Source organism: Lampris incognitus, chromosome 16, assembly GCF_029633865.1.
Source record: "Lampris incognitus isolate fLamInc1 chromosome 16, fLamInc1.hap2, whole genome shotgun sequence".
NCBI lineage: Eukaryota > Metazoa > Chordata > Actinopteri > Lampriformes > Lampridae > Lampris > Lampris incognitus.
In genome coordinates, this window is record NC_079226.1 from 41971081 (window position 1) to 41985656 (window position 14576).

The window sequence follows — 14576 nt, forward strand, 5'->3', positions numbered from 1 at the left end:
CATTATTTACATTATACAACTAAATTATATTTAACGTGTTTAAGTAGAGTTTCATCTCTTGATATTTGAATGGGGCGGCACCCCGGAGCCCTCTACTGGCCAGCCGCTACTGGTGCGTATGTTGTGCGTACCTGTGCTCTGTGCCCAGGGTAGTGGTTCCTGATGGTGCCAGGTGAGGATACAGCGATGGTACTCTGGTCTGGGATCCAGCTTAACATCACAGGACAGCTGCAAAACAAACAAACAAACAAGCAAACAAACAAACACACAAACACGCACACACACAGGGAGGATGAAACTTTACTCAGTTCATTAACATGGAAACCAATAATAAAGGGCAATATTTCAATTAAGAGGTTTCGAAGGTTTGTAATAATAATGGTCTTGGTTCGGTCAGTTCTTCCAGTATTTGCTGTTATGACTGCCCAGTCGTGACAGTTCTTTTCCATAATGATTGTATGGTTTGGAGACAGTGGCACTGATGAAAAGACAGGAGGAGGAGCTGGAGGTGCAGAGTTGAAGATGATAAGATTTTCACTGGGAGTGATGAAGAAGGACAGGATTAGGAAGGAGTATATTAGAGGGACAGCTCAGGTTGGACGGTTTGGAGACAAAGCAAGAGAGACAAGATGGAGATGGTGTGGACATGTGTGGAGGAGAGATGCTGGGTATACTGGGAGAAGGATGATGAATATGGAGCTGCCAGGGAAGAGGAGAAGAGAAGGGCCAGAGAGGAGGTTTATGGATGTGGTGAGGGAGGACATGCAGGTGGCCGGTGTGACAGAGGAAGATGCAGAGGACAGGAAGAGATGGAGACGGATGATCAGCTGTGGCGCCCCCTAATGGGAGCAGCCGAAAGTAGTGGTGGTAGAAGTAGCAGTAGCAGTAGTAGTAGGAGTAAGAGTAGTAGTAGTAGTAGGAGTAGTAGTAGTAGTAGTAGCAGCAGCAGCAGTAGTAGTAGTAGCAGCAGCAGCAGCAGTAGTAGTAATAGTAGTAGTAGTAGTAGCAGCAGTAGTAGTAGTAGTAGCAGCAGCAGCAGTAGTAGCAGCAGGAGCAGTAGTTGTAGTAGTAGTAGTAGTAGTAGTAGGAGTAGAAGTAGGAGCAGCAGTTGTAGTCATAGTAGTAGTAGTAGTAGTAGTAGCTGTTGTAGTAGTCATTAAGTGTCATTTGGTCAATTATGTCATTTTTTAAAACAAGGTTTGTTTTCAGTTTTCAAATACAAACACAATCCCTGGAATAAATAATGAACTCACAACTCCAACACTCCTACCGCTCCCCACCCACCCTCCTCAAAGACCCATCCAAAATCCCCCATCATATTCCCTCCCCGCTGGGCATGCTAGTCAAGATGATGTCATTTTTTTTTTCTGATTTTGAGATACTTTATTGATCCCCGTGGGGAAATTCCTCTCTGCATGTAAGCCATCCTAGCTGTGTAGCTGGGAGCAGTGGGCAGCCCCCGTGCAGCACCCCAGGACCAACTCCAGTTCGTCTTGCCACGCCTCGGTCAGGGGCGCAGACAGGAGTATTAACCCTAACATGCATGTCTTTTTGATGGTGGGGGAAACCGGAGCACCCGGAGAAACCCCACCGCAGACACGGGGAGAACATGCAAACTCCACACCGTATCTGACCTACCGTGTGGCGGAATGGGGTAACACCTACAAAACCAACCTACAACCATTATGTACACTACAAAAAGAGCCATAAGGATAGTTAATAATGTAGGATATCGTGAACACACCAACAAGTTATTTTTAAAGTCAAGCGTCTTGAAGTTCAGGGATTTAATAGAATTTAACACAGCACAAATAATGTTCATAGCCAGAAACAATCCACCACCCAGTAATATACAAAACATATTCTCAGATACAGAAGGGGAATATAATTTGAGAGGGAAATTAAACTTCGAGGAATGATGTGTTGGTACAACTGTGAAGAGCATGGGCCTTTCAATCTGTGAGGTAAAACTGTGGAACGGTCTGAAAATGGAACTGAAAGTACACACATTACACAGTGCAAGAAGAAGTACAAAGGTCTGATTATCAGGGAGATATAGATAGGGATGATAAAGAGTTGTCTTAACTGTCTCAGTTTTATTCATCGCTCAACATTTCTTATTACACTTTCCTTTCCTTTTTCTTCATATGACACCGAGTGGATATTTGGGTTTAAGTAATAAGTGTAAATAAAATAGAAGAAAGAACAGGGACAACAAAAACAAAGTAAATAAAGACAGAAAAGAGGATAGAAGAGAGAAGATTAACAACTGATCTATTTCAGCTACTAACTGAGCATCCAATTCCTCCAACAAAGTTTAAAAAGGGCTTCCATGTGGAGTGGAATTTGGATGTAGATACCCTCATGGTACATCTAATCTTTTCTAGTTTCAGTGACTGCGCAACCTCTGCAATCTAACATGCAAAAGTAGGGGGGGGGGGCTCCATCCATTCGAACAGAATCAATCTGCTAACCAGTAAAGCTGAGTAGGCCAACAAGTTCGCCTGGGCAGTATTCAAGTGTGCACCAGCTGGAACCACCCCAGAAACAGCACTCAGACGGGAAGGTTCAAGTGGGAAATGCAAAACAGCGGCTAAGACCTCCAAACCTGATTGCCAGAACTGGGTCAGTTTCGGGCAGAACCAGAAAGTGTCTTGTTTGCACCTGTCACACGTTGGGTCTATATCTGGATTAATGTTACTTAATTTCTCTTTAGACCAATGAAGGCAGTGCACCACTTTAAACTGGATTACACCATGCCTCATGCATACTGAGGAGGGACGTATTCTCTTAATGGCTAGATCCCATGTTTCCTCTGGGATGGACATGTCCATATCACACTCCCATCAATTTTTTAGGGCTTCAAGTGGTACTTAGCCAAGAGTGTATAACAAAGTTTACTTATATACCCTTTTTCAGCAGAGTTAAGTTCAAGAATGTGGTCTAATTGGGCGTTTGGAGGAAGAACATGGAAGTTAATAAATGTAGACTGAGTAAAATCACAAATCTGCAGATATCTAAAGTGAGTTCGAGGTGAAATAAACTTCTCAGAGAGCTGATTAAAGGACGCAAAAGTTTCATCACTAAATAGGTCCTCCAAAGTGAATTTTCCATTGAGTCGCCGAAGCTCAAATGCCCTATCAGATATAGAGGGGAAAAAAGTGGGATATTTTTTTGTTTTGTGATGGGGTGCCAATTAAATTAAATAGGGAGGTCTTTAAATTTGACAGCCTGTCTAAATTGTTTCCGAATCTTAATGGACTCACATATAAATGGGTTGGCAGTAAATCTGGATATAGGGTGATCCCAAGGAAGTGCTGAGCAGAGAAGCAAGTGTGATGATGCATGGGAGACAGATGACATCTCAAGGGCCAACCAACATGGAATTTCGGTGCCTATGAACTTACTGCAAGAAGGACAGTGCCCTTACATTGCAGGACTTATAATATTATTGGAAATTTGGCACAGCCATTCCACCAGCTACATAGGGTCTCTGAAGGACCGCTTTGCATATCTGAGACATTTTTCCATTGCAAATAAATTATGATATGACTTGATCTAGTGAAGAGAAGAAGGATTTATTTTTAATATAGACTGGTATAGAGTGAAAAAGGTATAAAAATTTGGGCAAGATGTTCATTTTAACTACATTGATATGACCATAAAGGGATAGAGGGAGTTCAGACCAGAGTTCCACATCAAGTTTGGTATGACTGGGCGTTTGGGTGGCGTGGCGGTCTATTCCGTTGCCTACCGACATGGGGATTGCCGGTTCAAATCCCCCGTGTTACCTCCGGCTTGGTTGGGCATCCCTACAGACACAATTGGCCATGTCTGTGGGTGGGAAGCTGGATTGGGTGTGTGTCTTGTTTGCTGCACTAGCGCCTCCTCCGGTCAGTTGGGGCGCCTGTTCAGGGGGGGAGAGAGAACTGGGGGGAATGGCGTGATCCTCCCAGCGAAACTCCTCACTGTCAGGTGAAAAGAAGCGGCTGGCAACTCCACATGTATCGGAGGAGGAATGTGGTAGTCTGCAGCCCTTCCCAGAGTGGGGTAATTGGCCAATAACAAAAAAAACCCCAAAAAGTTTGGTACGACCCAGCAGAGGAAGAAAGTTACGTTTAAAAAGATAATTATAATTCTGTGTTACAACAATGCCAAGATAGGGGAAATCTTGAATGGAAGGGAGCTAAATAGACATTTATCTGCCACGATGTTAATCGGGATTAGTTCACTTGTATGTAAATTGGATTCTGAAATCTTTTAATAACTTCAAGATCTTAGGGATGCAGGTTAAAAGATCAAATACAAAAATCAACAGGTCATCAGCAGAAAGTGATACTTTATGTTCCTGGTTTCTATGAATACCACATAGTATGTTATGATCACTATGCAGGGCTATAGCCAGAGGTACTATTTCCACTCGCAAAGAGCAGGGGGCTTTAAAAGCACCCCTATCTAGTTCCTCCGCACAACTGGAAAGATGAGATTATATCATTTGTACATATTGAGGCCGTCGGGGAAGAGTACAATAATCTGACCCAGGATATAAAATTATCACTGAAACCGAATTTTTGCAGAGCAGAAAAGAGATAGTTCTACTCCACATGCTTGAAAGCCAATTCCACATCAAATGACACCACCACCTCTGGCGTCTGAGAAAGCTTAAAATAGAGAATATTAAAAACATGACAAGATTAAAAAAAGAGTCCCTGTTTTTGACAAACCCAGTCTGGTCTGGGGAAATTATAACAGGAAGCATATAAAGCTAAGGCTTTAGCCAGTATCTTCACGTTAGTATTAAGAAGCGAGATTGGTCAGTAAGATACACAATCCAGGGGGTCTTTACCCTTCTTGAGTAGTATAGAAATTGACGCCTCATATAACGATGGAGGGAGAGAGGGAGTGCTGAATGATTCGCTAAACATTTCAGCCAGTAGTGGGGAAAGAGGCTTTGAAAATTTCGTACAAAATTTCAGTTAGGAAACCATCAGTTCCCAGGGACTTGCCACTCTGCATGGTTCTAATTCCTTGCATTATTTCGATTTCAGAGATGGGCTCTTCTCTAACATTTACATCAATGGAGGGGATCTCAAGTTTTTGGAAAAAAGAATCCAGTAATGACGGCTCTTGGGGGGGTCAGAAGCATAGTTTTGAATAAAAATTAAGAAATGTATCATTTATTTCATCGTGGTTGGTAGCGACTATTCCCGAGGGAGTACAAATTTCCGTTATGGTTTGATGAGCTGACGCTTAGCGAAGCTGATGTGCAAGAGTTTTACCGCATTTCTGCCCAGGTTCGTAATTATTGGAGCGCGACTTCAAATGGAGGCATTCTGCATGTCCAGTTGACAAGATTTCAAAATTTGTTTGTAGTGCTAGACAATTTTTATATAGATCGGGTGATGGGGAAGAAGCACAAGTTCTATGAAGTTCCAGGATTTCATCTTTTAAGATATTGATTTGTCAATTTTACTTTTTTTGGGTATCGGCAGAGTATGACATAATTTGACCCCTCATATAAGCTTTTAATGTCTCCCATAAAGTTGCCACGGCTATGTCTGGGGTTCGATTTATTTCAACAAAGGAAATAAAGTGATCAGACAGAAATGTGATGACAGCTTCACCAGAAAGTAAAAGAAAGTTAAAGCACCACAGTTGAAGAGACAGGAGTTGGTCTGGTAGAGTTAGCTCGAGAGTCAATCAAGAGTCAAGAGGCAACTCAAGAACAGCAGGGCGAATCTACTCGCCACTAGCCTAAGCAATCTTCAGAAACCTGCCGGGCCAGGCCCTGCAGGCTGAGGATCTAACCCGGTAGCTGGAGGGCTAGTCTGGGGCTCCTGTGCAACGCCATCACCAGGAGACAAAGTGAAATCCCCACCTCTTTCCAATCATGTCTTCTCAGTTCTTCATTTGTAATAAAAGTTGAAAGTGAAATTATTCACTTGTTTGCTGTTTCGGTCACTGACACAGTCTTGACATATGCTAAATATGTTAAATGTAACTGAAAACTGTATGCTCAGTATGCGATACTACACAAACACGGCCGGTTAATAGCTGCTTCTTGTTTCAAGTCTCCCTAAAAACAAAATACGTGCTTTTCAGGGTGTCTGGTGACCACCTGAATGCACAGTTTCAAAAAAATCTAAGCCATTACGTGTTATTAAATTATACAACTGAGTAAAAGTGAGCAACTTGAGCAAAAACATGAGCGAAAGTGGCATAATAAGATTATTCTTACCATGATCAACCTTAACTCCGATAACAATAACAAGATAACCTGATTATTCACCACGACCACTTCTAAAGTCGAAGTAGTGCCTGAGAGGATTTGATCGGATTATTTGTCTGTAGGTTAAAATGCTAATTCGCTCTTTTAGCATGTTTGTCTAAAGACAAAAACTAATATATTAGTATTAAGAGGTCTCAGTCCAAAAAGCTATACTGTACATCCATAAAAATGATAATACATTTTCATCTTGTTTCTACACAGAGTTTTGTAACCTTAACAGTAGTACCAACGTGTGTGTGTGTGTGTGTGTGTGTGTGTGTGTGTGTGTGTGTGTGTGTGTGTGTGTTACCCTGGCTTTAATGATGGTAGGTCTGGGGTCCAGAATCCCCTGCATCTTCCTCAGTGCAGGAATCACAAACAGATTACATGTCACCACTGCTGACACAGGGTTTCCTAGGAAGCAAATGACAGTTACCTTGAAACTGTACGCTCAGCACGTATTTCACCCACATTATTGTGAAACTGCCATCACATAGATTGTTTCTGAGCAATGCTGGACACTCAACATCCCCACATACAACCTGAATCACACTATCTGCCATGCTGCCTTGATAGGTCATGGATTCTGAACTTGCCTCTTGCACTGATTTGTTGAAGTTTAGAGTTAACCTAATTCCAGTGATAAAGCAATAACCAGTGATATGCACATTTTACACCCCAGTGTAACATTTTTGGCACAAAATAAAAATATTGGAAATTTTATATTTCAATTTTTTGTTTTCAGCAAAGCGCATTTAACGTTTATATTCATTCCCAAACATCACAGCATGCTTTGTATTTGCATTAAATGTTTCAGGTGGCATAGCGCACGAATATGCCAGCGTCACTGAGGTTCTTAGTCCAAATCCTGGTGTTGCCTTCAGCTCGGCCAGGTGTCACATGGAGTGCAATTGGCAGAACTCCTGGGTGGAAACCCAGCAGGGGTAAAGTGTCCTGCAGTTGCAACTAGCCACTTCTAGATGGTGGGGCACCTTTACAGCTGTAAGTGGATCTGGGGGATCCAGCGTGGGTCTCCACACATATTACAGTCCCCCAGAGAAACCTGCACCTGGTAGGTATAAAGAAGCGGTTGCCTGGATACATGTGTATTGGAGGATGCATATGGAAATTCTTCACCCTCCCAGCTAGTGTAGGAGTCATGCCATGGTGGGACTCAGGAGAAGGGGGAATTGGATATGTCAAATTTGGGAGGAAAAAGGGGGAGGGAAAAAATTCACAGTGCCATGATTAACACAATTCAATTCAAACTTGTCATTCAACCCATCAAGGCACAACACTTTTGGTTTGTGCGTGACGGACGATCGTCTTATCACAAATACTGTGTATAGCTACTGTACACCCTCACGAAGACCACGCCGCTGTTGAAACACTGGTTGGTTAGGAGACGGTTTGTTCTGAGACAGAATAGTCGTGGCAACAAGTTTTACTTTGAATTGTTGTTCCTGTGGACAAACGAAGTCTTCGCTGGCGTAGGTTTGTACTTTCCTCATGAAGCACCCAGCCTAACCTGCTCCAGAAGAGCTAAATGTTTATGCTAAAGGGTTACAAACCTAAAACACCCACCCCCCCTCCCCCCGCACCTATGAACTCTCTGGAAAAAATTAAATCAGCGTTCTCTATAGGATCTTGTGGACTTTGGTACACAGACATAAACAGAGATGGATGTCAGTTTCCTTTGCTGGTCCCCAATTCATTATTATAAACACGCTAGAATGCAGCGGAGGAGTGGCTGGATTTGGATACCCAGTGTTGGAGATTGTGTATAGAGCTGCAGGGCTGCATACTATTTTTGTAATAGCATGCTGGGAGACTTTTTGAGTGCTATTAGTGCCTTGCTATATGATTTTTTTTTGTACAACTGATTTATGTTGTAAAATGTTAATTAATGTATATGCATGCATGTGGTTGTGTCTGACGTTGTGTTTTTATGCTGTGTCACTCTGGGAACCATGACCATATCGTCTATCTTTTTAGTTCACTTGGACAGCTACTGAACAATGTGAGCAATTCTGGTTCAGCTCGACGACATGAATCCACCGCAACAAAATTAATCAACAATCTAGCAAGTACATACAACTATTTGTAGTTGGCAATCTTATTATTCGACTTCATTATAACACTGAAAACACACCGATCAGCCAAAACATTAAGACCATTGACAGGTAAGTGAATAACACTTATCTCATTACAATGATATTGTGATCTGTAGCGAGAGTAGGGTGCAGGTGGAGGAGAGCCTGGAGAGGTGGAGGTATGCGCTGGAGAGAAGAGGAATGAAAGTCAGCAGAAGCAACACGGAATACCTATACATGAATGAGAGGGAGGACAGTGGAATGGTCAGGATGCAAGGAAAAGAGGTGACAAAGGCATACGAGTTTAAATACTTGGGGTCAACCGTCCAAAGTAACGGGGCGTGCAGAAGAGAGGTGAAGAAGAGTGCAGGCAGGGTGGAGTGGGTGGAGAAGAGTGTCAGGAGTGATTTGTGACAGAAGGGTACCAGCAAGAGTTAAAGGGAAGGTTTACAAGATGGTAGTGAGACCAGCTATGTTGTATGGTTTGGAGACAGTGGCACTGATGAAAAGACAGGAGGTGGAGCTGGAGGTGGCAGAGATGAAGATGATAAGCTTTTCATAGGGAGTGATGAAGAAGGACAGGTTTAGGAACGAGTATATTGGAGAGACAGCTCTGGTTGGACGGTTTGGAGACAAAGCAAGAGAGGCAAGATTGAGATGGTTTGGACATGTGTGGAGGAGAGATGCTGGGTATACTGGGAGAAGGATGCTGAATATGGAGCTGCCAGGGAAGAGAAGAGGAAGGCCAAAGAGGAGGTTGAGAGAGGACATGCAGGTGGCTGGTGTGCCAGAGGAAAATGCAGAGGACAGGAAGAGATGGAAACGGATGATCCGCTGTGGCGCCCCCTAACGGGAACGGCCGAAAGTAATAGTAGACCTCATTACAATGACAGCTGTCATGGGGTGGGGTATATTAGGCAGCAAGTGAACAGTCAGTTCTTGGAGTTGATGTGTTGGAAGTGTAAGGATCTGAGTGACTTTGACAAGGACCAAATTGTGATGGCTAGACAACTGGGCCAGAGCATCTCCAAAATGGCAGGTCTTGTGGGGTGTTCCTGGTATTCAGTGGTCAGTACCTACCAAATGTGGTCCAAGGAAGGACAACTGGTGAACCAGCAACAGGTCATGGGCGCCCAAGGCTCACTGATGTGCATGGGGAGTGAAGGCTAGCCCGTCTGGTCTGATCCCACAGAAGAGCTACTGTAGCTCAAATTGCTGAAAAACTTGATGCTGGCTATGATAGACAGGTGTCAGTCACAGTGCATCACAGCTTGCTGTGTATGGGGCTGCATAGTTGCAGACCTCTCAGAGTGCCCATGATGACCCCTGTCCCCACTGAAAGCACCTACAATGGGCAGGTGAGCATCAGAACTGGACCATGGAGCAATGGAAGAAGGTGACCTGGTCTGATGACACTTCCTTTTACATCATGTGGACAGCCGGGTGCATGTGCGTTGTTTACCTGGAGAAGAGACGGCTCGAGGACGCACTATAGGAAGAAGACAAGCCAGCGGAGGCAGTGTAACGCTCTGGGCAATGTTCTGCTGGGAAACCCTGGTTTGAGGAACATGACGAAGAGTTCAAGGTGTTGCCTTGGCCTCCAAATCCCTCAGATCTCAATCTAATCGAGCATCTGTGGGATGTGCTGGAAAAACAAGCCCAATCCATGGAGGCCCCACCTTGCAACTTACAGGACTTTAAGGATCTGCTGCTAATGCCTTGGTGCCAGATACCAGAGGACACCTTCAGAGGTCTTGTGGAGTCCATGCCTCGTAGGTTCAGAGATGTTTTGGCAGGATGAGGAGGACCTACACAATACTAAGCAGGTGGTTTTAATGTTTTGGCTGATGGGCGTATATACCACTTACTATTTGCATTTGTAGAAGATAATTTGCCCTATCCTTTGCAACGAAATTTAGAAACAAGTTCTGAAGTAATGTTTTTGTGTTGGTGACAGACATTCACTGTTCTGGATCTGTGAATTATGCATGTGATTGTCTTTTGGTTCCCTTTGCCGTGACCACATTCATGGATCAACCAGAAAGACTTGGATAGAGACTAATAAGTAAGTAAATAAGTCAAGTTTATTTATATAGAACCTTCCACAGATGAAGTCAAAGTGCTTCACAATGAAAGGGAAGAAAAAACAACATTAACCTAAATACACAAATAAATAAAGATTTCAAAAATAAACAGATTGCATGAGCCAAACAACAACAAGCAATGCAAAAATTAAACAACCACTAAACAAAAGCCAGACTAAACATGGCAGCATTTGGCTGCTTTTTAAGTGTCCACAGAGTCAACAGACCACAAAGCCAAGGGGACAGCGTTCCACGGTTTAGGGGCAACTCGACTCGACCCCCCCCCCCCAGTTTGGAGCCTGTTACGAGGTACAGGAAGTAGATCATGATAGTTGTGAAACGTGACGACACTGTCGTGAGACCGTGAGCTGTGATGGCAGCTGTGTCTGGTCAGCTGTCACAAAGAAACCACAGGAAGTTGAGTCCGTTCATGTGGACACAACGTGTACTGAGAAAACGTTTCATCACTCATCTTAGGGCCCTGACACACCAGGCCGGCAACCGTCGGCCAATGTCGGGCCGTCAGTGAGCGTCTGTGACCCTAGTTTTTGCAGTGTGTCCTGCACCGTCAGCCCTTGTCGGACCCTGTCAGCAGCTTTTCGGCCGATTCAGCATGTTCAATCGGCGGAGCCCGTCGGTGAGAGAGGTCACTCTGATTGGCTGTTCAGCTTAGCGAATCAGCGCAGAACGTACATGCTAGTTGGCCGTCCACTCTAGTCTTTGCGGTGAGTTCAAGTGCTACTTTTTGGCCCAGACGGCAGGCGACATGAGGCGACTCAACAGTCGGCCTTCGTCGCCGCTAGTTGGTTTGGTGTGTCTGGGCCCTAAACGGCCTCTTCAGTCTCAACTGACTGCAGGTATCCCCACCCTTATAAACAATACAGTGGCATAACGATCCAAACCCATGATCAGGTTCATATGCAAATTACCGTGACCATTAACTAGAGTTACAATGGCTATGTGTACTATTCACAGAGGATTGGGGAATAGTTGCAGTCACAGCAATGTAAGATGCCCCCCCCCTCCTCGGTTCAGGGATGGTGATTCCCTCTTCACATAGATGGCCTCTTTGATTCCCCGTTCAAACCAGCGTTCCTCCCTATCAAGGATGTGCACATCCTCATCCTTGAAAGAGTGGCCACTGGCCTGTAGATGGTGTAGACTGTGGAGTCCTGGTCTGTAGGTGGTGTAGACTGTGGAGTCCTGGCCTGATGTGTTAGCTCTCCTGTGTTGTACCATCCTCTTGTACCATCCTCAAGTCACAGCAATATTCCTGGCACTTAATAGCTACACTATTAAGTATCCAAAGGAGTTGAATCAACTGCAACTGGACTTGGTATATATCCGTGAAGACGTTTTCCCTCTCATCCGAGAGGCTTCCTCAGTTTGTGCCTTTCTGACTGTTAGCGACGGGCGTTGGTAAACATCGGGACACAAAGAGCCATGGACATCTAGAGCTCCAAAGGACTCCAAAGAGGATAAATTCTGAGTCTCATCACCAGCCAGTCAGACTAGCTTGGTCTAGTCAGAAAGGCACGAACTGAGGAAGCCTCTTGGATGAGAAGCGAAACGTCTTCACAGATACACTCACTGGCCACTTTATTAGGTACACCTTGCTAGTACCGGGTTGGACCCCCTTTTGCCTTCAGAACTGCCTTAATCCTTCGTGGCATAGATTCAACAAGGTACTGGAAACATTCCTCAGAGAGTTTGGTCCATATTGACATGATAGCATCACGCAGTTACTGCAGATTTGTCGGTTGCACATCCATGATGCGAATCTCCCGGTCCACCACATCCCAAAGGTGCTCTATTGGATTGAGATCTGGTGACTGTGGAGGCCATTTGAGTACAGTGAACTCATTGTCATGTTCAAGAAACCAGTCTGAGATGATTCGAGCTTTATGACATGGCACGTTATCCTGCTGGAAGTAGACATCAGAAGATGGGAACACTGTGGTCATAAAGGGATGGACATGGTCAGCAACAATACTCAGGTAGGCTGTGGCGTTGACACGATGCTCAATTGGTACTAAGGGGCCCAAAAGTGTGCCAAGAAAATATCCCCCACACCATTACACCACCAGCCTGAACCGTTGATACAAGGCAGGATGGATCCATGCTTTCATGTTGTTGACGCCAAATTCTGACCCTACCATCCAAATGTCGCAGCAGAAATCGAGACTCATCAGACCAGGCAACGTTTTTCCAATCTTCTATTGTCCAATTTTGGTGAGCCTGTGCGAATTGTAGCCTCAGTTTCCTGTTCTTAGCTGACAGGGGTGGCACCCGGTGTGGTCTTCTGCTGCTGTAGCCCATGTGCCTCAAGGTTCGACGTGTTGTGCGTTCAGAGATGCTCTTCTGCATACTACCTCGGTTGTAATGAGTGGTTATTTGAGTTACTGTTGCCTTTCTATCAGCTCGAACCAGTCTGGCCATTCTCCTCTGACCTCTGGCATCAATATGGCATTTTTGCCCACAGAACTGCCGCTCACTGGATATTTCCTCTTTTTCGGATCATTCTCTGTAAACCCTAGAGATGGTTGTGCAAGAAAATCCCAGTAGATCAGCAGTTTTTAAAATACTCAGACCAGCCCGTCTGGCACCAACAACCATGCCACGTTCAAAGTCACTTAAATCACCTTTCTCCCCCATTCTGATGCTCGGTTTGAATTGCAGCAGATCGTCTTGACCATGTCTACATGCCTAAATGCATTGAGTTGCTGCCATGTGATTGGCTGATTAGAAATTTGCGTTAACGAGCAGTTGGACAGGTGTGCCTAATAAAGTGGCCGGTGAGTGTATATACCAAGTCCAGTTGCACTTGATTCAACTCCTTTGGATAACCATGACCTGGATGAATGAGAACATTCACAGACATACACTATTAAGTGTATGCTATTAAGGGGGGGGGGGACCCAATCCTTGGGGTGGACCAATCTCCGGCGCAGCATGTTTTAGAGTTTGAAAGCAACTGAGTGTTTGGAAAATAAGTGTGAAGAGGGAATGGCCATCCCTGAACCGGGGGTGGGGGCTAAGAGTACATCTGTCACCATCCTACAATGCCGCTATTGCCTATTGCAACTATTCCCCAATCCTCTGTGAACAGTACACGACCATTGTAAGTCTAGTTAATGGTCACGCCCATATTTGCATATGAAACTGATCGTTGGTTTGGGCTGTTGTGTCACTGTATTGTTTATAAGGGTGTATTGTTTATCCACTGTATTGTTTATAAGGGTGGGATACCTGCAGTCAGGTGAGACTGAAGAGGTCACTTAGATGATGATGAGACGTATCTGTCAATGAGCGTTGTGTCCAGATGAACTGATGCAACTTTCTGGGATTTCCTTACTGGATTATCAAGCACAATTAAAGACATATATTACAAAGAAACTCATGTCACTGCCCAACTGGGCTGTTCTACTGGTGCTTTATGTGGAAAAATGACCCTGGCTCAATAGGGAATCCTAGCGTAATCACACTTCTTTTGTTTTTCTTTATTTTTCTCCACTTTTTTCTCTCCCCAATTGTACTTGGCCAATTAGCCCACTCTTCCGAGCCATCCCGGTCGCCGCTCCACCCCCTCTTCTGATCCGGGGAGGGCTGCAGACTACCACATGTCTCTTCCCATACATGTGGAGTCACCAGTCGCCTCTTTTCACCTGACAGTGAGGAGTTTCACCAGGGGGACGTAGCGCGTGGGAGGATCAAGCTATCCCCTCTAGTTCCCCCTCCCCACCGAACAAGCGCCCCAACGGACCAGAGGAGGCGCTAGTGCAGCAACCAGGAAACATACCCACATCTGGCTTCCCACCCGCAGACATGGCCAAATGTGTCTGTAGGGATGTCCGACCAAGCCGGAGGCAACATGAGGATTTGAACCAGCCATCCCCATGTTGGCAGGCAACGGAATAGACCACCACGCTACGGACGCCCCCCACCACACAATGTTATATGTTGCTCTCGTTTGCCTGATGTAAAAGGTACCCAAACACGATATCCTCCAGTTTGAAAAATGCATACCCGCGTTGAAAAAAAGCCTAACTACAGAGGTGATGAGGGCCAACTGTGACCATCCCACTTACATTACAGCTGATTAAAGATGGCCTTGCATAGTAAAAATGTGAA

At 44.8% G+C, this 14576-nt stretch overlaps 1 protein-coding gene across 1 annotated transcript in view; it reads right to left on the reverse strand.

Annotated features, from left to right (window-relative positions):
- gphna (gephyrin a) overlaps positions 1-14576 on the reverse strand; it is a 97186-nt gene that overhangs the window by 2830 nt on the left and 79780 nt on the right. Inside the window, exons 21-22 of the mRNA XM_056295475.1 lie at positions 6579-6682; positions 132-228 (exon numbers count right to left, since the gene is read on the reverse strand). Of these exons, the coding sequence (XP_056151450.1) occupies positions 132-228; positions 6579-6682 (201 nt within the window). The remainder of the gene's footprint in view (positions 1-131; positions 229-6578; positions 6683-14576) is intronic.